This window comes from Strongylocentrotus purpuratus, unplaced genomic scaffold (genome assembly GCF_000002235.5).
Source record: "Strongylocentrotus purpuratus isolate Spur 01 unplaced genomic scaffold, Spur_5.0 spur5_scaffold_11, whole genome shotgun sequence".
NCBI lineage: Eukaryota > Metazoa > Echinodermata > Echinoidea > Camarodonta > Strongylocentrotidae > Strongylocentrotus > Strongylocentrotus purpuratus.
The window spans coordinates 11,025,448-11,052,276 of record NW_022145596.1 but is presented as its reverse complement, the minus strand read 5'-3'; the positions used below and the strand labels follow the sequence as shown (position 1 = coordinate 11,052,276).

Genomic DNA, 26,829 nt, shown 5'->3' with positions numbered 1-26,829 from the left:
TCAGTTTGTGAAATACATAGGAATTACTGACCCATAAATTTGAGGATGTACATGTATTTAGAGCACTTTATTTCAAGAAGATTCTTATTACTAACATTCTCTTTACTACTTTTACTGAGTGAGTGGGTATCAGTTGGCCTACTTGATGTGTAATGCATTGTCAGGCTCTATATATAACTTTATAATTGGGAAAATTACACTTTTCTTCTCCAATAATCCAAGATGCTCTAAGAGTTAATTGTGGCATCACATACAAATTCATGTCTGTCTTTGTAGACTATGCGTGCAATGGAGCATGTTGTGATAATGAGCTCCCTGTAGGCGATTTAAGGTCAATACTTGACCTCAGCAGTACATGACCCAGTGACCTTTGACTGGAAATAAACAGAGTGATTTGTTTATGAAAGTATCCCATGGTTACATGCTAGTCTTCAGGTACAGGCCTTGTTGACATTTTACCAAATTCCATGTAGTGACTTTAACCTAACTTAAATTTTTCAGTGGCTGTCTGTAAGGCTACAGCTTATGGGCCTATTTAAAGCTAGCCAAGTGAATCTATTTGATTGAATATTAAAAAAGAATGTATCGCAAACACAAGCATTAATCAGATTTTATAATTAACATGACCTGTCAAATGTCTCCCAGTGCAAGAGACTAGAGTTTCATTCGTGTTGAATTTTCTACATCTAGCACAAATCAGCCACATATGAAATTCTGCGTTGGTGCAGTTGTTGGCTTATTTACAATTTATGTCCATAAAAGGTGAAAAATAGATTATTAAAGTTTTATTTTTTATGGAAAAATTAGGGCCCTGTATTTAATTTGGATGTTACATTTGTCATTATCAGCGGTACCTAAAGAAAGAAATGTTAAGTGTTTCCTCAGTGACCTTTGGAGTGTTGAATACTTGATAAGAGAGGGGATATTTAGTGCTCCCATAGGCCCGTGCAGGACCATCAAGTATTCATCCTATTTCTTGAGTGAGATGTGACTTGAATTAGTAGGCATCACTAGGTAGGCCTACATACAATGTACATCTCATCTTCTTTATACATGTTGGCCTACATGTATCTATACAAATGAATGGACTGTGTTAACCATGGATGTGAACCCATGGGGAGATGTTCCTCCCATGTGTTTGTTATTACCCCCCCCCCCCTTTTTTTTTTAAAGTAGACCTATATTTTATAATGATGTAAGAGAGGGGCATATGTAGCTAAATCATGTTTCAGTATCTGTGCTATTGTTGCAACAAAATAATTAATGTATGGAAACCTGAGGTTCACTTAAAACGGAATGGGTCAAAAACATGTTCATCATCATTTTGAGTCCTCACACATGTACGTCCCTATATCTAGCAAAGTTGTATAAACAATATTGAAAATACAATATAAAGAGAGATGGAGAAAGAGAGAAAGAATTCAAAGAAAAATGACACCTTCTTGAGAAACTGATTTGTATCAAGGGAATTAGAAAGAAACCAAACAGCAGGGAGCAGTGAAGAAATGATAATCTTAAAATAATTCATTTTCTTAAAGAAGAACAAAATCAGCAAAATATAAAAATACTCAACTGGTGTTTCAATCTCACTATTGTGCAGAGATACATTTATTACTCCCACTGCTGTGTGGAAGATCTAGAGACGATGGCCTCAACGACAGGTGGTCTGTGATCCTTACTGGATTGATGGACACATGATATTAAATTGGCAGCTTGATTTGTTATCATTTATCAAGCATTACCATGATACAAAAGGTTGGGTGTTGGATGCAAGTCCATATTTTATGTTTTCTGGTCTCCTGCTGGAGACTTCCAGATAATGGAAAGATGAAAGTGCATTGTATCCTGTTAGAAATCTCCTGTGATGTATTTTGTACAGTATGTATGTCATTATTAAAATCATGTCACATTTGTGTGGATGTAATGATAATGATATTAAACATGATTGCACTTTAATACATGTACCATATAATTTAATACTGCAATTGTAATGATTTCTACCCTTCTTACATTAATTAGTCTCAGAGACAGCTCTATCTTGCTCTACATCCCCACCCCCTCTATCTCTCTTTTAATGAGATGAGCTTCCACCAACCACCCCCCTCCCCCACCCCACCCCCCCCCCCAAAAAAATGATTTGAATTGACCCCTAATATGTCAAAATGCCAAAACTTGGGAATTTTTGAGAAGATCCTCTTCTCTAGGACAACTTGAAGTGGAGATGGTGCATACATTACTTTAAAAAGAAATGTCATGTTAACAATGCAAAAGTGATACAAGAATATTATGGCCTTGTGCTCTAGTGTATTTTACAATGAAACATATAGCAGCTTTTATACAGAGGGAAACTTCTGAAGCCATGACACTACTTAAAGTGAGCCATCAAAACAGAGCAGGAAAGAGGAAGGATGTGAAACATTTCCTCACGCTAATTTCAATTTAATATTGTTGATTTTGGAAATCCTTTTCCATGTGATTGACATGCGAGGGTAATGGCGGACAGATTGAGCTGTTCTTTCCTGCTTCGACAGTATTTATTCTACAGATTTGTCTTTATTTTCATTGGCATGGATACGTGTCTGTTTGTATCTGACATTGCAAGAAACTCTGGAATATTATTAATGTAATAAAATTGAATCTACCAAACAAAATGTTATAGTTTGTATGTATAGAAAAAGAAATGCTGCAAGTTGAAGGTCATTTGTAACTTTTTTTTTATTTTGAAGAAGAATAAAAATTAATTAAAATATATCAAAATGACTGAACTTGCGAATAATAAAGCCTAATTTATATTCTAGAACAGTAGAGTTAATTATAGATTGTGAACAATCAATGCATCCAGAGAAAAAAGAAGAAAATGGGTGCAGCTGCTTTTATTTAAAAAAAGATTGTACCTTTAGCCAAGAAAATGTGATTCATGATTGTTTATTTAAATAATATACCTCTCAAAAGAAACATTCTTAGAGCATTAGAACATCCTGTGTTTATTCTACAATAAACAGGAATAATTGAAGTATTTGTGCAGGCTGTCATTCCCTTCCGCTTGGCTCTTAGCTGTCTCCATTCTCTATTCTACTTTCAAGCATGTTGGCTATTAATTCTAATTACAAGAAGACTTACATGTCAATGATATTAAAATGAAAAGTATTGCCGACATGAATGTATGGATGCCAGTCAGGCAGTTGAAGTTTCATGAACATTACCTTGTAATAAATGAGTCACGTTCTGAAATATATGTAGATTGCATGAAGTAGGAACATGCTTTGATAATGAATGTTGCCTAAGGGTACAATTTGTATGTACTGTACATGTACGTAATTCTAGGAAGCAATTATTTATGATGGGTAGCAGAGAGGCCTTCGATGTAGTTTATCTCTTTTAGATGCAAATACGCGTACCTATACAAAGTACGATATGTCTGTTGTGTAATTTTTGTTATTGTCAGTGATCCTTGAAAACACTTTAAAGCTAAATGATTTAGCATCATATTCATGTCTATTGTGGTCTTTGCTAGTTTCAAAGGGAATATAATCGGTTAGAATTTTTTGCTCTGGACCAATGACATGTTCTGTATTACATCATAAAACCTTGGAAAAAGAAAAATTATTTGAGCATACATGCAAGGTGCCTTGATATAGAGGTATTACCCTTTAATAGCTGGTTTAACATCTAGGGCAAAATTTCAGAATGTCTGACTTGGTTAAATGCGGTATCTCACTGAGCGGCAAATGCTTGCGAACGTAGTGATTAAGGGGTTTTGTCAGGGTTCGTCAAAGGTTGCAAAAGGTTTGTAAAAGGTTTCAAGAAAGTTCGCAAACAGTTTTCATTGTTGCAAACAGAAATTTAGAACATGGACAATTAGCAACACCCTGATTTTCGCCAACATTTGTCAGAAAAGTTAGCGAATCCAAATTCGTAACGTTCATAAGCATTCACCGCTTTAGATACCCCCTCAAGGGATAACTCTCAATGTAGAGCTCTGGAACAGCACTATCAGCAGGTTATGCTAATCATGTTGTCTCTTTGTTTTGTCCCCTCCTGTTTGTCCCCTCATCACAGGAGGACATGGGTCTGACCGGTGAGAAGGCTGCTCCTCTCCGCTCCAGGGATATGAAGATGAAGAGAGACATGGTGCTTCAGTACATGAAGAGACAGGGTCCATCGGCTGCGGTAAGTACAGGCATCCTGTATGTCTTCAAAGGCATCTTTGGAGATCTCAAAGACATTTGGTTTGTAGTGACAATTGTTCCATGGACAATTTCCTACACTAACCAAATCCTGTACTTAATCTTGGATTAAGACTTAAACTTAAAAGTTAGAAAGGCTTAAATATTCACTCCTGAATGATTAACACCTATAAACCTAAACAACAACAACAACAACAACCTACCTTACAATGCAATTGCAGGCATAAACTAACCCTGTATATATATATTTTGTTCCTATTTTCACGAAGTGATGGTAGTGAGGAAAATCTGCACGCAAAATTGTATGCAACTTTCATTCACTACTGTCACTTCATGAAAATAGGGACGATTTGATGAAATATTGGTAGAAGAAATGTCACGTCACCAAGTAATTGCAGTCATATTTCTTTCAAAGGGACTTTTACTTTTAGTTTTGGAAGGGAGCAGATGGGAAGTCGAGAGCAATAGGTGACACGAAGTGAAAGTGACAATGCTAGAAATTCAATGTTTGAAGTAAATGGGGGGAAGTGAAAGCGTGATATTGTAGTCACATGACGGCTTTACCAAATTCCTTTGTCATCATATGCTTGTTGATCTTCAAATCATGTTGGTAGCAACTGCAGATTTTGGAAGGGGAGATCTCTACAATGCTCAAAAGACATGGGCACAGTCTATTTTTTATCCGGGAACTAATAACAAAGCCCTTGTTAGTCTGCACATAGCTTTTGAATGTGTGGCAGAATGGGGCGCTTACTCCTTGCAACGTACATCCATTTCAATCAAAGATGTATTTCTGCCAGACATGACAATATAACGATCAATCCACTGTGCACAGTGTGGGATGGTATGGATGAGGGAGGATGTCTGCGTGAGAGCAATAGCAATATTGCGTACCTCAGGAGGGAGGTAGTCATGTTATGACTTGGGGATGTAGGGAGAGCAATCGAGCATTATTATGTACCTTCAGGGAAGATTTTCATACTTTAACTTTGGGGTATATATGGGAAGCAACATCAATATTCTATACCTTAGGGGGAGATCGTCCTACTTTGTCTTGGGTAGGAAGAAGAGCGATAACAGTATGATATACCTAAGGGGGAATACATGTATGTCTATGCTTTATCTTTGGGGTGTATGGAAAGCAAACATATGATTGCTTGATTGATTGACTTTCCAGTCTGGAGATGGAGGGGGCTTTAGATTTGGGATTTTAATAGATAGCTTATTTCGCAGTAGGTCCATGCTCACGCACTGTTATTTCTTTAAAGGGACCTCCTCAGAATCGACATTCATTTTATACCCCGAAAACGGAGGGGGGGGGGGGGTTACTATTTTTATTTATTTTTTGCGAGCGATGGCTGCAGCTTTTTTTAACAAGCCTAAGGTGAATATTTAGTATTCAAAATCAATCTACATTATTATGGATGACAAAACAACCAAAACAAACAAACAAATGAAACAAACCAGGATTCAATATTTTCCTCTGAAAGATTTTAAATGTTGATATGTGGGTCATTTTTGTCCTGCTAGTGATAATACATGTACCTACAGTACATACGGACTGTACACTAAAGCGAGCAATTCAGAATTGAAGCACTATACTGCTCTATTCAAAGATGACTATTGAAAGCAATTTTCTTCAATCTCAAGATCTAATACCAGAATGAAAGGCTACAGCCATTAGAGCTCCGACTTGATGTCAAGATTTATTAGTGACAAGGCACTGCCCATATAGGAAGACATCCTCCAAGGCATAATTTAACATGGATTATTGATGATTTATGTCTTCATAATTTGAGCGAACACTTAAAGGTTATATCTCCAGTGAAGATTTAATCACTTAATCTGTTATGCAAATTAGTATCTTGAGTGAAAGCATAATAAAACATCTTGATTTCATTCATCAGCCCAGGGCAGGATTAAGATTGATTTTTTTTTTTTACCCGAGCGCTAAGAATTAAAGCTCTCAAGGAACTAAGAGAAGGAGATTGAGTACCGGTAGTGGTAAAAGGAAAAACTGAGGGGCAAGCATTCTATAAGTCTGTCAAAAAAAAAAGAGATATGCATAGCACACTTCATTCATGTATTTCTGTATTTTATAACTCAAAGAGTGCTTGTAGGGCCATGATTTGGCATATTTATGTATTTTATCCATTAAAAGTTCCTGCATGCTATTCATTGTTTAAACACACTAAGTTATTTCTTATTTTGGGGGAGAAGGGGCTGCATCTTTCTTTTTTTAAATAGGAGAATGAAAAGTTTGTTTGGGTGATTCAAATGGTCATGTCTGAATGAGCCACAAGGGCCGTTTTTCATCAGCTTGCGTTTGCCAAATAACCCGCTATTTTCAGACTCAGGATATTATCCCGAAGCTCGAAATTCTGCCTTTACCAGACTGATACGCTCACTACAAACTAGCTCTGACAGGCACAAATTAGCCAGCTATTTCTCGAATAATGGGACATATTGGAAAATGGAAAGAAGTCCAAGATTTCTCGGGATATTTTCTCGACCAAATAGCCTGGTAATTGCAACTACTGGGTGATGAAGACGCAAATTAACTGGTTGATTTGCGATCGGGATAGTTTAAATAGTGAGTTATTTGCCAAACTCAAGCTGATGACGCCAGGCCTATAGTGATTGAATTTTTTTGTCAGTCCAATTTCAAACCCTGAAGCTGACAAACCCATCTCTCTCTCTTTGCACTTTCCAGGGGCGGAACGACTCCCAGATGAAACCCGGTGACTACGTGGTCGAGCTGCACAGCACCGCTGCCAGTGATACCGGCAGATACCACTCTATCCTCAGCTCCCTGCGTGTGTCCCTCACCAGTAACCCTATCAGCTGGGTACAGCAGTTTGGAGAGAAGGGGCTGGATGTCATCCTCAAGATTCTTGCGGAGTACAATCAAAGGTTTGTCTCCTAGAAACTGGTATTCACATTGTTTACATGTGTTTGCACAAGTCCTTGTGGTAGTAAATGTGAAAGCCATTCTTTATATGTGGTTCTAGATCACTTCAATGCTTCAATATCTTATTCACTTTAATAGATCAAGTAAAAATTCTAGTACCAGTAGTAGGTATCTGAAAGTACAAGCAAAATCCAGCAAAGAATAGAGTGTTATTATTTTAAAGGTATGAAAATGTTATTTTATTGAAATTAAAGCTTCCATCACGTTTTCAATGTTGTCTGACCATGCATGGACCTACTACCTGACCCCATAAAAAACAAATAGTTCAATAGAAATAATCAATTTAGTTTCTTTTGATGTGGTTATGGTACCATATTGAAACAAAATTTCTTTATTAGACCTCACATTAATTCTTGTTTTCTCTTTTTTCCTCCCAACAACTCTTCTTGTTATAATATTTCTGCATTTAGGGACGGAAAGAAGTTTGCAGAAGTGAGGCACGAATGTATAAAATGCATCAAGGCGTTCATGAACAACAAATATGGGATCCAGACGGTATTCGCCAAAGTCCGGGCCATTACCCACATAGCATCAGCACTAAATCCACAGCACGAGAACATGACGATCGATGCCACCAAATTGTTAGCTGCCGTCTGCTTCGTACCACCTGATGGGTAAGTAGTGATAGACAGATGGTAGGACGATGAAGCAGGGAGAGATGCAAGAAAAGATCTGGGCCCTGTCTTACAAAGAGTTGATATCAGTCACAACTATGTACATAAGAGATAGGAGACTGCAAACTTGCGATTGATTTGAGGACTTGCAAAATCAATCGTAACTCTTTGTAAAATGGGGCCCTGAAATATGTGAATCTAAAAAACACAGAAACTGGGCATTGCATGAAACTTGAAGAATGCACTGGGAAATCTTGCTGCAAAATAATTGTAATAAAACATTCATTTTGTTTAGTTCTTACTAAGGTTCTGTGGCTTTAGGTTATCAACTGTCAAGTCTTCAGCAGAGTTTGGGGAAAATGAATTCTCAAAAAAATGTTGCAGAGTTAATAATTAAAAGTAAAACGTAAGAGAGTTGTTGGTATGGTTCCCTTTCTTACATGTTAACTGACTACCTCTATATAGGAAGTATGTATTTAGCAGAGATGTGGGAAATGAACTCTCAAAAGTTTCATTGCAGAGTAAGTAAGAAAGGACTTCTTGTTCTTGTTATGGTTCCCTGTCTTAGGTTCCTAATTATCCATGTGAATTAGGTTGTCTTTCCGCAGAGATTGGGTAGGTGATTGTAAGGATCAGTTTTAATAAGGTCAATGCCCTTTAGTTCAGAAATGGTGTCAGACTTTCAAACTTAACAACAACCAAAACCGTTATCTTGCAAACAATGTGGGCGCAGGCCTCGATGGGCTACATGGCCGACAGAGTTCAGAAAGAAACCTATATTTTAAGAACAAACAAACCACACATTTTTCAAGGTAATTGGTTTACTGGCATCCATTTCCTGGGCACAAAGAGTTTGGAAACAAAACAAATAACACATTTATGAATAGTAATACAAACAAATGAAATAAAAAATAACATCCACATGTTATTGAAGGTTATCTATCTAGTTGTGCTGTTGGGAAGTGGCGCCACATTGCTCTGTACGTACTTCCTCTGTCAACTTCCACGGTCCTCACCCTCTCTCGATTTAGTTTTGTTTTGACATCGCAGTAAAGCCACAAATATATTGCATACAAATAATATGTGTTTAATGTGATTATCACCTAGTATAAATACCAAACAGTTTAAAAGCAAATACCAATTACAAACAAGAAATTCCTTACAGGCAGTTACAGGTCTGATAAGCTGTGGTGACTGTGGTCTGAAAAATACATGAACACATCTTTCATCGATCTACAATCTGGCGCTAATGGGGGAATTCCTGAATGATCTAATGAGATTTCCCTTCCCTTTCACCTGTTAAAACTAACATAACAGTGATCGCTTTGTACACTCCTCTCTCTCTCTCTCTCTCTCTCTCTTGCTTTCTGTACGTATCTCCTCATGCTTCCTCTACTTTAGGTGGGTTTTTGGGGTGTGTTTCCCTTCATTTTCCCCTCATTCCTCCCCCTCTCTCCTTCTCCCTTCTCTCTTTCCCCTCTCTTCTCTCTTTCCCCTCTCTTCATCTCTCCTCTCTTTATCTGTTTTTGTCCATTCTTTATGCACCCTCCTCCTGTCTCTCACTCCCATTCTACATGTATGTCTTCCTTTCTTTCTCTGTATACCCCTTATCTCCTTCTCGCTTTCCCTTTCTCATTTTCCCTATTGCTCTCCTACTCCTTCCCTTCCCATTCCCTTCCCATCTGTTCCCCTCTTTCTCCATTACATGTAACAGCTGATTAGAAAGAAATAATTTATTATCCAATGTTAAAACCAACTTTATCTCCCCCCCCCACCCTCCTCTCTCTCTCTCTCTCTCTCTCTCTCTCTCTCTCTCTCTCTCTCTCTCTCTCTCTCTCTCTCTCTCTCTCTCTCTCTCTCTCTCTCTCTCTCTCCCTCCCTCCCTCTCTCTCTATCACCTCCCCATTCTACTCCCCTCCCTTCTTCCTCTGCCTATATCTTGCCATTCACCATTCCTAACAGCTGATCATCAAGAAGTCGTTGATTATCCAATCAATACACCACATCCTCTTCCTCATGGCTGTTCAAGATAGTAGTCTGATTGTAGTGTAGGATAAGCCTTTCGTCATTGAACTTGAACAATGAATAGCACACCCTTGCCACAACATGACCTCCTTTTAAACGATTACTTCGCAATGAAGCACAACAATAGCTTACATAATATTGCTGATACATTTCCACTTGTAAACGTATTTAATACCTATTCATGTAATCATAGCCATGATACTGTAAACCAGAACTTTTGTAACCTGATGTGTCAAGAAACTTTTGTTAATTGCAAATATTCAGTGTTTTTACCTTTTATAACTCGATAATTTCATGGTATGACAATTTCATAAAAGTGGACGACTTACAAATTGTGTGAAGTTTCATGTGCACACGAAAGTTTCTGGATTGACAGTATTCAATTAAAAAGATAAAAGTCTACACCAAATACAAAGTACTCCTATAGTTACAAAGCATGATTCAAGGCATGTTTTGCTTGATTGATATTTTGACGAGTTTTGTGTACAAGTGGCATATGTGATGCAAAACATGATATGATCTAAACATGTGCCTTGTTGCTATTGATATTCTTGAGAGAAAAACAAAAATTCATGCATATGGATGCATTAAAAAAAATATTCTGTAATCATACATTTACATTACAAGCAACAATGACTCTTAAAGCAGTCTGGATAATCCTCACTTAACATTCTCGATGTCGGGTTTATTAATTGGTGCTAATTCAAAAAAAGTATATACTCTGCATACTCCAATGCACTGCAATGCATTGCTTTTGTGGTATATTTTTAGCTCATAAAGAAACAATACATGTCTAACAATCAAAACAGAATAAAACAAAGTACATATGATTTTATGGTAATAGTTTTGTGGTGGACTTCAAGTTTGTGGTCAAAAAGATTAACTTTCTTCAAATTAATCATGAAAGGCTTTCACTTTCAATATAAGAACAAGATCACTTGAAAAACAGAGGAGGAATTTGTGATCATATGATGTAACACAAGAAGTAGGAGTAGATTTCATGTAAATGACACATTGGAATTCAATCGCCAGTGGGAAGCTTACATCAGCATTGCTTGGATTATACTATGAAATGCACACCTCTAGAAATCACATGATCGAAAACATTCCCGAAACCAAATCAAAATGGATGCCAAGATCAACAAGATTCCAGTATTGGGTATTGGGGATCTTGAAAGAAAACTGCTACTGGTAGCATACTGAAAACATGCAGTATTTGCTGAAAAAACTTTGTGTTGGCAAAAGTCAGAATTCAGACATCATACATACATGTACTGTACATTGAGATATTGACGACACAATTAATTGCAATTTTTCTTTTACTTCCAGAAGAGTTCTGCTTGATACAAAAATGCCCTCAAAATTTCTCATTATCACCTCTGGTATCTTTGGAAGGGAAGGGGAGGGGGAGGGGGCAAGTCAACACCCCTTTTCCAGCCCCAGACCCCCTTCCTGGGCACCATTAAAGTGTTTGTTCCTCCAAACCAAGTTGGGCCTCAAGTCACCTCATTAGCACCCATGCTCTGGCTTCCTTATTTGTTCCTTCCAGTTTTGTCAAGAATGTTTTTAATGGGTAATATAGATCAGAGAGGCACGGACTCGTACAAGTTAGAAACCAGTTAGCTATTACCACCCATCAGTAAGAGGGCTAACTTTCTTTGAGAGTAGTTCTCATTTTTATGCCTCCGTTACGAAGTAGCCGGAGGCATTATGTTTTCGGGTTGTCCGTCCGTCCGTCCGTCCGTCCGTACGTCTGTACGTACGTCTGTACGTACGTCCCGTTCTCGTGATCACGTTATCTGAAGAACGGATCGATGGATTCCTACCAAACTTTGGTCATATATGTATCTAGCAAAGTCGATGAACTGATTAGATTTTGGGGGTCACGAGGTCAAAGGTCAAAGGTCACAGGGCTCATTATGTATGCAAAAACAGCTCGTGATCGCGTTATCTGAAGAACCGATTGATAGATTCCTGCCAAACTTTGGTCATGTATGTATCTTGTAGAGTCGATGAACTGATTAGATTTTGGGGTCACGAGGTCAAAGGTCAAAGGTCACAGGGCTCATTATGTATGCAAAACGGCTCGTGATCGCGTTATCTGAAGAACCGATAGATGGATTCCTGCCAAACTTTGGTCATGTATGTATCTTGCAGAGCCAATAAACTGATTAGATTTTGGGGTCACGAGGTCAAAGGTCACAGGGCTCATTATGTATGCAAAAACAGCTTGTGATCGCGTTATCTCAAGAACCGATTGATGGATTCCTGCCAAACTTAGGTCATGTATGTTACTTGCAGAGCCGATGAACTTATTAGATTTTGGGTAACGAGGTCAAAGGTCAAAGGTCACAGCGCCCATTATGTATGCAAAAACAGCTTGTGATCGCGTTATCATTAGAACAGATTGATGGATTCCTGCCAAACTTAGATCATTTATGTATCTTGCAGAGCCAATGAACTGTGTAGATTCTTGGTTCATAAGGTCCAAGGTCATGGGCTCATTATGTATGCAAAAATAGCTTGTGAACGCATTCTCATTAGAACTGACAGATGGATTACTATTTAACTCTGGATATCTTGCAGAGCCAATGAGCTGAGTAGATATTAGGATCATGAGGTCAAAGTTCAAAGGGTCATATATGTATATGAGAAATTGTTTGTAATCACGATATTCTGAGAACCTGTTAATGGATTACAATTGAACTTGAATTTGAAAAATTTCTTCTGTTTTGGTTTGTAAAATTGCTCTATGACGGAGGCATCATTTTCGACTGCGCGCAGTCGAATTCCATCTAGTTCTTTAAGGGTGCATTCAGTGGAATTATTATTGGAATCATGTCATAATGTGTGTCATACTTTGTTGCAAGAAGGTGACAAAAGTGTTTAATTGGTAAGTCACATAATGCCATTCAACTTGGGTATTTTTTCCTACATTGTACATGTATATGGCATATATTTTCTAAATGAATAAACAATACAGTTATATTACTGAAGATTAGTTAGAAATTCTTTATATTCCATTTTGTTTTGTTTTCTTCATAGCTTGGTGTTTTCCTGTGACATGTGATGTTATTTTGCAATCTGCTATTTTGATATGATCAAACTATTACGTGTAATGTGAAAACTGTTATTCCTAGACATTGCTGATCTATAACGGTGAATGCATTGGTCAATTGGTAACACAATCTAATTTTAATCCTCTTGTCTTTTCCTCACACAGACATGAGAAGGTTCTCTCAGCTTTGACGGAGGTTGGAGAATCCAAGTCCAGCCCAAGATTTTCACCCATCGTAGAGGCCCTCCATCTTGAGGATAACCCTCAACTCATGGTAAAAACTTTAGCAATCTCAGACTTTTTTGTCTTCTTTTAAAGCCCCACTGCACTACTTATAGCTACTTGCGTCCTCTATATAGCAAACGATGCTTAAGCGGTACCAGTTTGTCTCCCATGTTCCCCTTTTTCTTATGTTAATTGAGAGCTGATTTAATGAGATAACCACCTGTCTGTGACCATGCAGGGAGGTCTAATCTCTCCTGGCCAAACTAGTACAGATAAGCTTTAAGAAGAGATATTGTGGGTACTGGAGATAATGTCAGCTCACACAGTTTCTCATACAACTGGTCTACTATCTGCTTTTAATTGAATTCGCATTTATCACTTAGTTTGCTCCAATGTAATTTCATGTTAATTTAGTACTTATTGAAATTGCAAACATTATTGGCTAAAGCTCATTCATAAATATTCATCATGTACATGAAGTAATAGAGCAACAATTGTATTACCGGTAACAAACTTGTCAAAAAAATACCTGCAGAAAATGACATGTACTGAAGAACAGAAATTTGATCAGTGACTACCAGTATGTGTTCTATATGTTTTGTAGCAAATGTATGTGGCATTTGTATTCTTGGACATTCAGTGCAAATTCTTCTCTATTCTACGATCAATTTATTCCTTGCCATTAATTACCACATCACAAGATTTACTCTGATAGGAAGGGACATCTTTCGCAACATAATTAAATTTACAGTAGGGTTGTGGTTGCACCATGTGACAGAGGGGGTAGGACCGTAGGACAATATGTTTTTATTCCAGTTTCTTAAATCCATTTCTTGTTTTCTCTTTGTAGTGTGTGTGTATGCAGCTAGTGAATGCCATCATATCTAACCCAGAGGATCTGGACTTCAGGTTACATCTTCGGAATGAGTTCCTCCGCACCGGGATGAGCAACCTCTTGCCGGTAAGATATATTTCCAACATACATGTAATACTTTAATTATAAGTTATAACCTCACTATTTCAGTAAGCCCATGACAAAATGATGATATGTGCTTTCTTCCTGAACAAGGTGTTTAAAAACTGTTACTAATCGAAGAAGCTGACTTGTTTCTGTAATGTGTATTTAATGCATGTGTATTAATGGTGAGACTCTTTGTTCATATATAGCAAACTGTATTGTAGACCCAGGGAGTTTAAGTGGAACCATTAAGGATTGAAAAAGATTAGGTGCAGGAGACACAAGATTTCAACATCCTGTTTAATGAAATTTATATGTTTATGACTTCTTAAAAGTATTCTTGCTCTTTTTGTCTGTCTCTTAATTAGTCTCATTTATATTTCCCAAAGCCTTGCTCACCCTCCTCTCCTCTTCTCACTGTCTATCTGTACGTCTCTCTGTCTCTGTCTATCTGTACGTCTCTCTCTGTCTCTGTCTATCTGTACGTCTCTCTGTCTCTGTCTATCTGTCTATGTCTCTCTGTCACTGTCTATCTGTACGTCTCTCTGTCTCTGTCTATCTGTCTACGTCTCTTTGTCTCTGTCTATCTGTCTATGTCTCTCTGTCACTGTCTATCTGTACGTCTCTCTGTCTCTGTCTATCTGTACGTCTCTCTGTCTCTGTCTATCTGTACGTCTCTCTGTCTCTGTCTATCTGTACGTCTCTCTGTCTCTGTCTATCTGTACGTCTCTCTGTCTCTGTCTATCTGTACGTCTCTCTGTCTCTGTCTATCTGTACGTCTCTCTGTCTCTGTCTATCTGTACGTCTCTCTGTCTCTGTCTATCTGTACGTCTCTCTGTCTCTGTCTATCTGTACGTCTCTCTCTCTCTCTGTCTATCTGTACGTCTCTCTGTCTCTGTCTATCTGTACGTCTCTCTGTCTCTGTCTATCTGTACGTCTCTCTCTCTCTCTGTCTATCTGTACGTCTCTCTGTCTCTGTCTATCTGTCTATATCTCTCTTTCTCGCTCTGTTTTGATAACTCTATAAATATGATTGATTGATTATAATTGAAGTCTCAATAGTATCGACCCCTCTCATCCCGCAATGCATTCTTTGGGATACATCAAGAGTTACATTGATTAATTAGCAGCTATAAAAATTATGTGAAGATATAATAAAGTAAAGTTGAGTCCTGTTTCAATTGTGACACATCAGTCAAAGATGGTGATTTCAATCGACACAGAAACTTAGAGGGTCATCTCTCAATAGATGTAGACTAAGTCTTCCTTAAGAGTCTCTTAACTCATACTTTGTTATTCACCCCTCCCACCTCTCCTCTCCTCTCACTCACAGGAGCTTCGTGATAACCAAAGTGAAGAGCTGGGCGTTCAGATGAGAGTCTTTGATGAGCACAGAGAAGATGACTTTGAAGAGTTCCAGCATAGATTCGAGGGCCTCCGGGTCGAGATGGAATATCCTTTACAATCTCTACAAATTAAACGATTTGAATTTATTTATTCACAGTAAAACTCACATCAATCTAAATTTCTTAGAATTGTAGCTATTTCTAACATGAAGTCTGTGGGTGTTGATTCAAAATAACCCTACTTTGATAACGGATTGCTTTTTCAGATCATTTGCATTTATTTTTTGAACCATAGTGATCCTAAAATGAGGGTGCTGCATGTGGTTGACGATACTTTTATTTTTTTTAACTTAAAGCCTGTCTGTACTAGTTTGACCAGGAGGGATTAGACCTCCCTGCATGGTCACTGACAGATGGTTATCTCATCAAATCAGCTCTCAATTAACATAAGAAAAAAATGGGACAATGGGGGACAATTGGTCACCACTTAGGCATTGTTTGCTATATAGAGGGCGCAAGTAGCTATAAGTAGTGCAGTGGGGCTTTAAAGGTGGCCGAAATACACAAAATGTTTGACCCCAGATGAGGGGTGGGGGGATGAGGGGAGGGTGGACGGATCCAGGCTATGGGTTAGCATATTTGCAAATTTTGAAGACATTTCTCCTTGACCTTCTCTGTTCACTGACCTTGAGGGCAACTTCCAGCTCCTACAGCAGGTCGTCGCAAACACACCGTCAGAAAACTACTTCCTGTCCATCCTCCAGCACCTAATACTAATCAGGGAGGACACCTACATAAGGTAAACAAATATTCAAAGTAATTTACCATTTGAAAGCATATCTTCTGCGCAGATTAAAGAATATAATTTTTCACCCCATTTGTTTTTGAGCTATGAATGGCTTGATATATTGTATCGTATCTAAGGACCTGGTACTGTAACTTTAATTTGATTTACCAGTGGACACCAGTGCATTTGATTGGTTTCGACCCCCCCCCCCCCCCCCCCAACACCACCCTATTTCAAGACCACTCGTCTACCTTGGTATTTAATACACATTTGTGATGGCGAGTATGAACGAATGATAATTTCAGAAATATCACCTCAATTCTAGCCTGCCGTTAGATATGACAGTAAAAATCTAATACCGGTAGATGTAATGGCTTAAAGTTGCGATTGCTGTACAACTCAAATTGAGAATTTTTTTTCAAAATTTCAGTCAAGTACATGTAGGTGCCTATCGTAATAAATGATGCACAGTTTGAAATGATTGGTTGTCATGGAAAGGCATAACTGCTTTGCCACAATCGTTGACCTTTGACCTTTGACTGACCTCTCATCTTCCCCAATGTTCTCCTTTTGCAGGCCACAGTACTTCAAGTTAATAGAAGAATGCATATCTCAGATCGTGCTCCATAAAAGCGGCTGTGATCCCGACATGTCATACACCAAGCGATTTGACGTGGATGTGGGCCCACTCATAGGTAATTAAGTATTCCCACTAAAACCAATATCATATCATTAAACTTGCGGGAAGGTTAGCCGTAGAATATCGGTTTCTGAACAATTAAGGGCAATATCATGACTGAAAGAAATCACTACAGTGTGCATAGGTCTATCAGAGGTCCGCATACGTGTAGGTTGCACAGATTTTATTATCCTAATCATAAAGTCAGATTTATGATCCAAATCTTATAGGGGAATCACTACCTTGCATGGGTGCATCTTACATACACACTTAAATCTACTCAATTAATGATAGCTTTTAAATTGATATAAAAGCAATGCAATGAAATGCAGCCTTTATACTGATTATTGCTTGTTCACAGTATCATTTTCAAATATTCAAGCGCTTATCTTTGTTTATCTGTATCACACTTGACAAAGAGTTACCAGTTCTAATGTTTGGCATTATGGTCAATCAGTTCTGTCTATGCTAAATATTTTACTCCGGACTATTCTCAATATCCAGCCACTATATGGACTCTCAAATGATATTGCTGTTAATGAGTATCCCTCACTCGCTGTTTGATTGTTTTATTGTTTTATAGAGGGGTTAGCAGAGAAGGCCAAATATGAAAGCATTGAAGGCAAGGCAGACAAACTAGAGAAAGAGGTGAGTAATATAGTTGTCAGAGTTAAGACCATTTTGAGTTGAATAAAATGGAGCAACTCTTCCAGTTTATATTCTCGTAATTAAAGATGCATCAACACAAGGACCCAAAGACGTCTCCCTCTCCCTCTTCTCTCTCTCTCTCTCTCTCTCTCTCTCTCTCTCTCTCTCTCTCTTTATCTATCTCTCTCTCTCTCTCTCCCTCTATCCCTCTATCCCCCCCCCCCCTTTATCTCCCCCCCCCCCCCTCCTCTCTCTCTCTCTCTCTCCCCCTTTCTCTCCCCCCCTCTCTCTCTCTCTCTCTCTCTCTCTCTCTCTCCCTCTCCCTCCCTCTCCCTCCCTCCCTCCCTCCCTCCCTCTCTCTCTCTCTCTTTTTCTCTGAGTCCCTCTCTCTCCTTTATGAAAAGTTGTGAGATGGTATAGTTTGACAAACTTTATGTCTTTGCAGCTATTGCCAGGAAAATACATTTTTTATGCATGTTATAATTTTAATGATGTCAAAGAATGTTGACTTTGTCACTCTATTCTGACAAATTTTGTTAATGCTCATTATTCATGCAATGCTTTTATTTGGGTGCTTGGCTTTCTATTCAAGAATTTTACTAGTTTGATATACAATCAAACCTGCTTTAGTGACCACCTGTCTACAACAAGTACATTTTTTTCCCCTTGAAAATGGTTTCTCATTGAAACATGTACTAAAGGAACTTGTCCACAAAGACCACTTTTTGTGTTCCCCTTGGGCGGTCGCTGTAGACAGGTTTGACTGTATACCAAATTGCAGTGACTTTAATTATTGATTTCTTTTTCTTTGTTGTTTAATAGTTGGAGACAGAGGTTACAGCCAGGCAGGAATCTGAAGCCAAACTAAGTCAAGCCAATAAGAAAGTTGAAGAGACGGAGAAGGAACTTGAGGAATTAAAACAACGGGTAAGAAGACGGAAATATTGTGACTCAAACTAGAAGTAGCTTATATACATTGGAATGAGTCAAATCATGTCTGAGCATTCATTTGCAAAATAGCGGTAATGGTGTTTGTGACATGATGCATGCAACTCTTTCCGCATACACATTGACCTCTGACACATGATGATCAACCAGTTTTCAATCGACATTGAACTATCACAAGAGTGAATCACTTAGTTCTTTTTTAATGCTTTTCTAACAAACTGAAGTCATACTGAGGCCCATGGACTATTTGTGTTAACATGATATTTTAAAGTAGATTCATGTATGAATATAACTGTCCAGTATATTATAGTTGTGTGGAAGATTTTTGATTATTTACGAGGTCTTGCAGCAGAGCAGTTGTAAAAGCTAAAAATTTGTTATTGTTAGTATTACTAAAAAGATTTACTTTAAAGATGATTATGCTGGCTATGAAATGATCTTGTTCTTCATTTATACTTCCCCAGGTCGCAAGTGGAGCAGTAGTTGCTGCCACAGGTCCTGTCCCACCGCCACCACCTGGGGGAAGTGTTCCCCCTCCCCCTCCACCACCACCTGGTATGGGTGGTGGTCCACCCCCACCCCCTCCACCTCCACCCGGTATGGGTGGTGGTCCACCCCCACCCCCTCCACCACCTGGTATGGGTGGTGGTCCACCCCCTCCCCCTCCACCACCTGGTATGGGGGGTCCACCAGGCCCCCCTCCTCCACCGGGCGGTGTACCCATGCTTGGTGGTCTGGGTTTCAAGGGGATGTCGCCGGTGCAGTCCCTACCCCACGGGATGAAGGAGAAGAAGAAGTACAACCCCCAGGCCCCGATGAAGAGAGCAAATTGGAGCAAGGTAAGGTTCGAAGCCAGTTTCCATAAAAGCATTCCATCTTTAGTCGAGATGTAAACCTTAAAACCCCACTGTACTACTTGTAGCTACTTGCTCCCTCTATTTAGAAAACAATGCTTAAGCGGTAACCATTGGTCCCCCATGATCCTCTTTTTCTTATGTCCATTGAGAGCTGAGTTGATGACCTTGCAGCGTGGTCTAATCCCTCCTGGCTAAACTAGTACAGATGGGCTTTAAGTGGATAGAGAAGGTCCTTTGATTTGAAGCGGGTTTTTTCTAATAACGTGTAAATGAATGGCAACTGCCCACAATATAGGTTCAATAAAAAAGGTTCAAGAAAAAAGAAAAAAGATGCAGAAACCAATAAATCAAATCAAATTTTAAAAAAAATCAAAACAAATATGTTTCCACTAAGCTATGTATTGTAAAATACAGAAATGTGAGACATTTTTTTAAAAGTCGGGTTTCATATCTGAAGCTAAATGTATGGACCAATATGTTATAAATTAAATTTATAAGTGTCATTTCATGTATGGATACCTATCATTTTCTGTATGTTTTTTGTGCAGAATAAGACTAGCTCTCCATAAATTGTATCTATTTTAGTCTCCCTTGATGATCTTTTGAAACAGGTTTTATAATACAGATTTTGGTTCTTTCATATAGTATCTTAGAAGGTTTGGCATGACTTCACAAAACATGTGTAAAATCTAAAACAAGCATGTCTATGGGTTGTCAACGGACTTGTACTTGCGATGGTTTCATGAAATGCTGCCCTTGCCTTGTAACAATGATTGATCCCAAGGTCCATGATTCTCTTTTCCTATGAACAGATTCAACCCAGAACACTCGGGAAGCACTCGTTATGGGTCAACGCAAAAGAAGATAAACTAGAGAAGACGGAGGTCTTGGAACAGTTAGCCGCCCTGTTTGCTTCCAAACCAGGTATTTTTACAGTGATCAGTCGTAAATATGATTTTGTTGATTCCTTCAACGCTTTTCGATAGTATTCTCCTGTGCTTGGAATGTCTACAATGTTTGTTTTTCAAATTTTAGAAAACAGTAACATACTGTATGTGGTAGTGATCCGAAGAGATTACCGTCTATATCAAGCAAGCCACCCCCGCCCCATTAATAATCGACTATTAACATGGGTGTACTGATCACCTATAAAAGTCAGTTTACAACTCAAATGTATAAGATCAACCTAAACAAATCTTCACCTGTTAAAACAGATAATCTCTTCACAGAATTTATGATATTTGAAGCTCATATTTTGATTAAACATAAATTTGTACACTTTGAATTAAAACACAGATGCGTCATTCTTCCCTTCACAAAGAGAGTATCTAACTTTCAATTTTTCATGTCAGAAGTAGGATGATAATTGGAATATACATGTTGTATATGTCATGATGGTGGTAGTTTGTGAAAGTGACACGTTAATCTTTCTGAAGGAATGAAAGTGTGGAGAAGAAGAAAAAAATTGCCATACTTACAAATCATTTGCTTCTATTTGCCCCATAGGAAAGAAGCTAGGAGGTGGTGGTGGTATCGAAGCCGACGTGGATGGTAAGACGGAGACGAAGAAAAAGGTCAAGGAACTGAAGGTATTGAGTGCCAAGGAAGCTCAGAATCTGTGTAAGTAGCTTCAACAATAATAAGATGATGTAGACCAGTAGAGAAAAACATGGGAGTCGCCATTGTTCCGTTGATAAATTAACCCCCCCCCTCCTTTTTTTTTTTTTTTAGTTTCGTAGTCCTTACTTCAACCCTGGACCCAACACCTTCTCTAATCCTGATCCTAAACCTATCCTGAAACCTTACCTAAAACCTCATAGCGACCTTAACCCTACAATGTACATCTTTGATGAAATAAAGGCCAGAGCAATTGAACGCCAAGGGAAACGCTGATCCAAACAAGAAGTGCTGGTGCATAATTCATCCATTCTGCTCAGTTAATATTATTATCACTCTTGGTTACTGGATTAGTAGCCTGCATGCGGGTGGGCATTATCGCCCAGTCACTTTTAAATGGGTAATGATGTGGATTAATTGTATCGGTCCTTTCTAAATTGGCATTTTACAAATGTGACTGAAACAAAGCTTATTGTATTCTTATTTAATGTTGTGTATTTATGAAACATGTACATGTTCCAACAGATGGTTAGTAATATTACTACATGTACAGATCCGTGATATCATTCTCTTTTGACCTTGACAAAATGTGGGAAATGTTTTGGGTTTTTTTGGGTTACAGTTTAGCTGTGATATATCGACAGCAATGATCTATTTAATGTAGAAAGCATTTACTTTTGTGGGATTGTGGGATACCACAGGAAACTGTCAAGGAACTTACAATGGTGGATCTGTTTTGTTTAGGTCATGATATTTTTAAATAAAAGCAGAGGTAGCTACATGCTGTTCAGAGTGATATTTATTCATTTTTTTAAAATAGCCTCTGTTTTTCTTCCTGTTCCTGTTTTTCTATTCCTCATTTTGCTTTCCCCACCCCCATCATCCCCCTTCAGTTATAAAAATGGATGTAAAAGACAATAAACAGTCCTAGGAATGATTTTGTCATCCTGAATAAATGTGTTTGAATGAATAAAAATAAATAAAAATTTTAAAGAAAGTTAATAATTATTTTTCTTCTGATATCTGCAGCAATCTGGCTGGGTTCAATGCGCATCCCTCACGAGGAGATCAAGAGACGGATCTTGGAGATCGACGAGGAACACTTGAATGAGGGCCTGGTCCAATCATTACTCAAGAACATGCCTGAGCCCGAGACTCTCAAACAAGTCTACGCTCTCAAAGATGAATTCAATGATATGAATGAAGCTGAGCAGTTCTGTGTTCAGGCAAGTCCTATTTTCCTATGTTTTTAAATAATTTATTTGTTATTTTGTCATTATGCATGAAATTTTACCAACTTGAATCAGAATTCCTACTTTCTTTTTCTTCTAGATGTATATTGGTTTCACCTCTTATGTCTTGGAGACATGAAATTAGATTTTCTGATTATTTGAAAAAATGTCATCGTTAATGCTCCCTGTTTTTTTAAGATTGTAAGATATGTAAGCATGTTCAATTGTTTAATAATCATTTTTTATTGAAATCATTATAATTACTTTAAGATATACTCATGTGCTGAGTCTCAATTGTAAGTGCTTATAGCTAGCTATCTGAGGTATCTCTAAAAAAAGATGGCTGCAGTCATAACCACTGATTGTAAAGTATGTTATCACATTATCATAAATGTACTTTTTACGACAACATTATTTAGAGCAGAAATTCAAGGGGAGCTTCCAAAAAGCCTGAAACTAAGCTTGAAATCTGTTATTACACAAATTACGTTCATCCAATAGTTAAATACATCTTAAATTTAGTGTTAAAGTGTATAGATTAAAATGACTTCATGATTCCAAATCTTGTCCGGAATACCACAATAAACCGTAGATCTTTCTTTATCTTGTTCTTTTTAAATCGCTGTAGGTTGGAAGTATCAAGGGTCTTCAGAAGAGGTTACAGGCCATCCTCTTCAAGATGAAATTCCCAGAGCTTATAACAGACATCAAGCCTGTAAGTTACTAATAGAAGGTGGATAGTACTGAATAATGAAGCCTTTACCTTTTTGACTAATATGGGCGTCAATCCTGTCACATAATAAGACCACTTCTTCTTCTTCATGTATGGTTCATGTGTATAATTATTAAAAAAATCCCTTTATATTGTCGTCATGCAATTTGAAGTCACCAAATCAGGGCTCCCACTTAGCCGAGTTAGAGCCTTGAGTTGTGGGGAGCTGGCGCTAGTTTATGGCAAGCCGTTTTATCATTAAAACATATTTCTTGATCAATTCTTGATATCAAGAAATAATTTTACGTTGTAAAGCAATGGTAATTCTTGATATCAAGAATTTGATTTCGTGATATCAAGAATTGAATTCTTAATATCAAGAAATATGTTTTGATGATAAAACGGCTTGCCATAAGCTCGCGCCAGCTCGCCACAACTCGAGGCTCCAACTCGGCTAAGTGGGAGCCCTGCTTTAGTGAACAACAAGTATGTCAGAAATCTTCATAGCCTATGTATCTCTTTATTAGTAATGAGCTTAGAAAGTCTTTTTTTTTGTTTCATGGTCTCTGATAAATATTTCTGTTGTGCCAAAATAGTTATCACTCTTTCAAAGCTTACATTTTCTATCGAAATGCCACAATTCAAAATTCATTTAGGATCATATGTAGATGTACACCTTTTAGTTTTAATATACTTCATGTTCATATTATTGTGACTAATTCTTATGTAGACACTGAACATTTGACATGATCATTTTTTCCCATTACAGGAAATCGCCACAGTGACCAAGGCCTGCGAGGAGCTCAAACATAGTAAGAGTTTCAACAAGCTGCTGGAGTTGATTCTTCTCTTTGGTAACTACATGAACTCAGGTTCAAGGAATGCAGGGTCACTTGGATTTGACCTCAACTTCCTAACAAAGGTGAGTGTGTGTGTTGGTTTTTTAATTGTTTCTCTCTTCCCTCAATTTCTGTCCCTGTCTCCTTACCCTCCCATGTCTAACTTTCACTCTAAAACTTTCACTCTAAAACTTTCATGCTATATGTCTTTCCATTTCTTTTTTGTTTCTCTTATTCAGTCCTCCCAACACTTACTCTTTATTCCCTCCATGTCCTTTCTCTCTCTCCCTTTCTCCTTCTCTCCCTTTCTCCTTCTCTCCCTTTCTCCTTCTCTACCTTTCTCCTTGTCCCAGCATGTCTATCACTTTTATTTCTTTGTTCTCTTTGTCTTTATCCGTCAGGGGAGGGAGGGGGGAGGGGGCAAGGAAAGTTCATGCATTTCAAAGTACAAGCAGAGCTGCCAACTAGTACGGATTTTCCGTAATTGGTACGGAAATTAACGACCATTACGGAATGTTGTCTCAAATTACGGATTAAAAAAAAAAAAAAAAAAATTTTTTTTTTTTTTTTTTTAATGAATTAAATATGATTTATCGTAGCGAGTGCTGTGAATAGGAGCCATTTTTCATGATAAACTGTGTTGTGATGACCTGAAATTCAATACTTAACATCTTTGTGTGAGTAAAATCACCAAAAATTTCAGATAATCATGCGTCCGCGCAGTGTTGGCGTGTCGTTTTTTTAGATTCATAGCGCCGCATAAGAAATTACTGATTTATACCCCAAATTACTGATTTTGAGCCTTGTGATTACTGATTTTCTGTTCTGGAGGTTGGCAGCTCTGTACAAGCGTTTGATTTGTTGATCTGGGCCATGCAATTATAAAATTTGACAAAGTCTCTTGCATGCTAAAATCTTGTTTTGACAGTATCACCCAGGTGTTAAATGGGTACCCGGTAGGATACGACCATCATTGTTGGTCAAACAATTTTTGGAGTGGAGATTGTGCACACAGTGTGTATGGGCAAGCATTGAATCCAATGACTGGGGTAATAGTATATCTGTAAAGTACTTAGAGATATTGTTGATATATTAAGCGCTATATAAAAGCAGAATATTATTATTATTATCTTCTTGTAAGTGTGAAAAAGCTCTTTTTCAATACTTTATTTACATGCAACCATCTCCCTTCTTTATCATCCCTCTCCCCTCCCTCTCTTGCAGCTGAGAGGTACAAAGTCAGTCGACAACAAGATCAACTTCCTCCACTTCCTGGCTGACCAGGTGCAGACCATCTACCCTGAGATCGCAGACTTCCCTGAGACAATCACACACGCAGTCAAGGCCTCAAGAGGTATGATAGTAATTATATTTGCTTATATAGCGCCTAACACTTACTTTATCAGAAGTCTCTTAAAGCGCTCTACAATAATGCAGCATAATTACCCTGGCTTGAGCAGTGCAGCTGTCATGCGCGCTGCGTTTCAAGGAATAAATTCCTACCAGGTCCCCATTTACTTCACCTGGGTGGAGTGTGGCAAATGTAGATCAATGTCTTGCCAAAGGACATTAGTGCCACGGCGGGACTCAAACTGCATACCTTGTGATCGACAGTCCAGCAACATATTGCCTGCCTCTAGGTCAAGTCAAGTCAAGCCAAGACAGAGGAGGTTTAGCTAATAGACGCACAGGAATAGGCTCCAATAGTCCTCCAATCAATCGCAAGTCTCCTATCTCTTATGAACATAGTTGCGATTGATATCAACTCTTTATAAGACGGGGCCCAGGTCAATACGAGTTGCGGTATTTCAGTTATTATCATTTGAAAGTATGTTTTTTTTCACAACTTACATGCACTCTTTTCTCTCTCCACCCAGTTTCCGATGATAACATTCAGAAGAACATGAAGCAAATGAAGACTGAAATCAAAGGATTAGAGAAGGACTTGGACAAGTACAAACCAGTGGCTAATGTCAATGACAGATTCAAATCTATCATGGAAATATCCTTTACAGCAATAAAAACAAACCATCAGTAGAATTTAAGCATCATTTTTTTTTTTTTTTTTTTTTTTTTGGGGGGGGGGGGGGGTCCTTTCTCCTTCATCTTGTCCAGAACAGACTCCGTTTGGACTCTTTCTAAAAAGAGATATAGACTTGAACCACTGAACTTTCAATAATCTTTGCGATACCCCTATATTCAGGAATTTCGGTTACCTTCCAAGGTATTTATTGACTATGTCATTAAAGTCAATTACCAATACATTGCTATTCAAGCCATTTTTCTATCAGAAAAGATTTAAATACGTTTACATTGATGCGTAACAACAGACTATTTTTATTTTTGAGGAATGATTCATTAATGCATACTCTAGCCCTCAAACAAGTGTTACAAAGCCATAATATTAATTTCTTTTTTGTCAATATCTGTGTAAAGAGCTTACAAATGTATGAAACATAATATTCCCTTAAGCTTTTTTAATTTTTGCTTTGGAAGGTTGGCAGATTTGTTTATGATTGCCAGATTTGCCCTTACTAAAATAACTACATTAACCTTTTTTTATAAAAATCTCTGCCCCATGGTAAACGGATCTGATTATATACAACTATTAACCTATAAAGGTCTCTATAAATTCTATATTTATTTCAGAAGTACAGAATATACACGTTTGCTTGGCTATTCTCAGCACTGCTATAATAAACTGAAATTTCCTTTACTGAACACTTTCTTGTTCCGATGTTCACGAGTTTCTGAAGAAGGCCAAAGACCAGTACAAGGTTCTGGAGGGCATGTACAGCCAGATGAAGGAGCTCTACACAAAGATCGCTGAGTTCTACGCCTTTGACATGTCCAAGAAATCCATGGAGGAATTCTTTGGTGATATCAAGACTTTCCTTGCAGAATACGAGGTAAGACATTTTATCCTGGCAGAGCTTTTTTCCTTTTTCTTCAGTACACCAGAGCTAACTGTTCGCACTTTTATGTAATGAGTTTAGCTGAAATAATAGGGACTTTTAGATTTGCACAACGGAGAACGCGGACTGCCCTTGTAAGGCAATGTGACGTCACTGCCAGCGCCTTAAAAGGGCAGTCCACGTTCTCAGTCGTGCAAATCTAAAAGTCCCT

The 26,829-nt window shown here is 38.1% G+C and overlaps 1 protein-coding gene across 7 annotated transcripts in view; it reads left to right on the top strand.

Moving 5' to 3' along the window:
- LOC592122 (protein diaphanous homolog 2) overlaps window positions 1–26,829 on the top strand; it is a 70,758-nt gene that overhangs the window by 39,165 nt on the left and 4,764 nt on the right. For all 7 annotated transcript variants that reach the window (XM_030980626.1, XM_030980630.1, XM_030980629.1 and 4 more), the window contains exons 3-21: window positions 4,060–4,170; window positions 6,901–7,100; window positions 7,569–7,772; window positions 13,021–13,129; window positions 13,931–14,041; window positions 15,372–15,490; window positions 16,067–16,183; window positions 16,748–16,866; window positions 17,434–17,498; window positions 18,321–18,425; window positions 18,911–19,285; window positions 20,116–20,227; window positions 20,810–20,923; window positions 21,950–22,146; window positions 22,781–22,867; window positions 23,634–23,786; window positions 24,928–25,057; window positions 25,581–25,705; window positions 26,448–26,612. In XM_030980626.1, coding sequence (XP_030836486.1) covers window positions 4,060–4,170; window positions 6,901–7,100; window positions 7,569–7,772; window positions 13,021–13,129; window positions 13,931–14,041; window positions 15,372–15,490; window positions 16,067–16,183; window positions 16,748–16,866; window positions 17,434–17,498; window positions 18,321–18,425; window positions 18,911–19,285; window positions 20,116–20,227; window positions 20,810–20,923; window positions 21,950–22,146; window positions 22,781–22,867; window positions 23,634–23,786; window positions 24,928–25,057; window positions 25,581–25,705; window positions 26,448–26,612 — 2,718 coding nt within the window. The remainder of the gene's footprint in view (window positions 1–4,059; window positions 4,171–6,900; window positions 7,101–7,568; window positions 7,773–13,020; window positions 13,130–13,930; window positions 14,042–15,371; window positions 15,491–16,066; window positions 16,184–16,747; window positions 16,867–17,433; window positions 17,499–18,320; window positions 18,426–18,910; window positions 19,286–20,115; window positions 20,228–20,809; window positions 20,924–21,949; window positions 22,147–22,780; window positions 22,868–23,633; window positions 23,787–24,927; window positions 25,058–25,580; window positions 25,706–26,447; window positions 26,613–26,829) is intronic.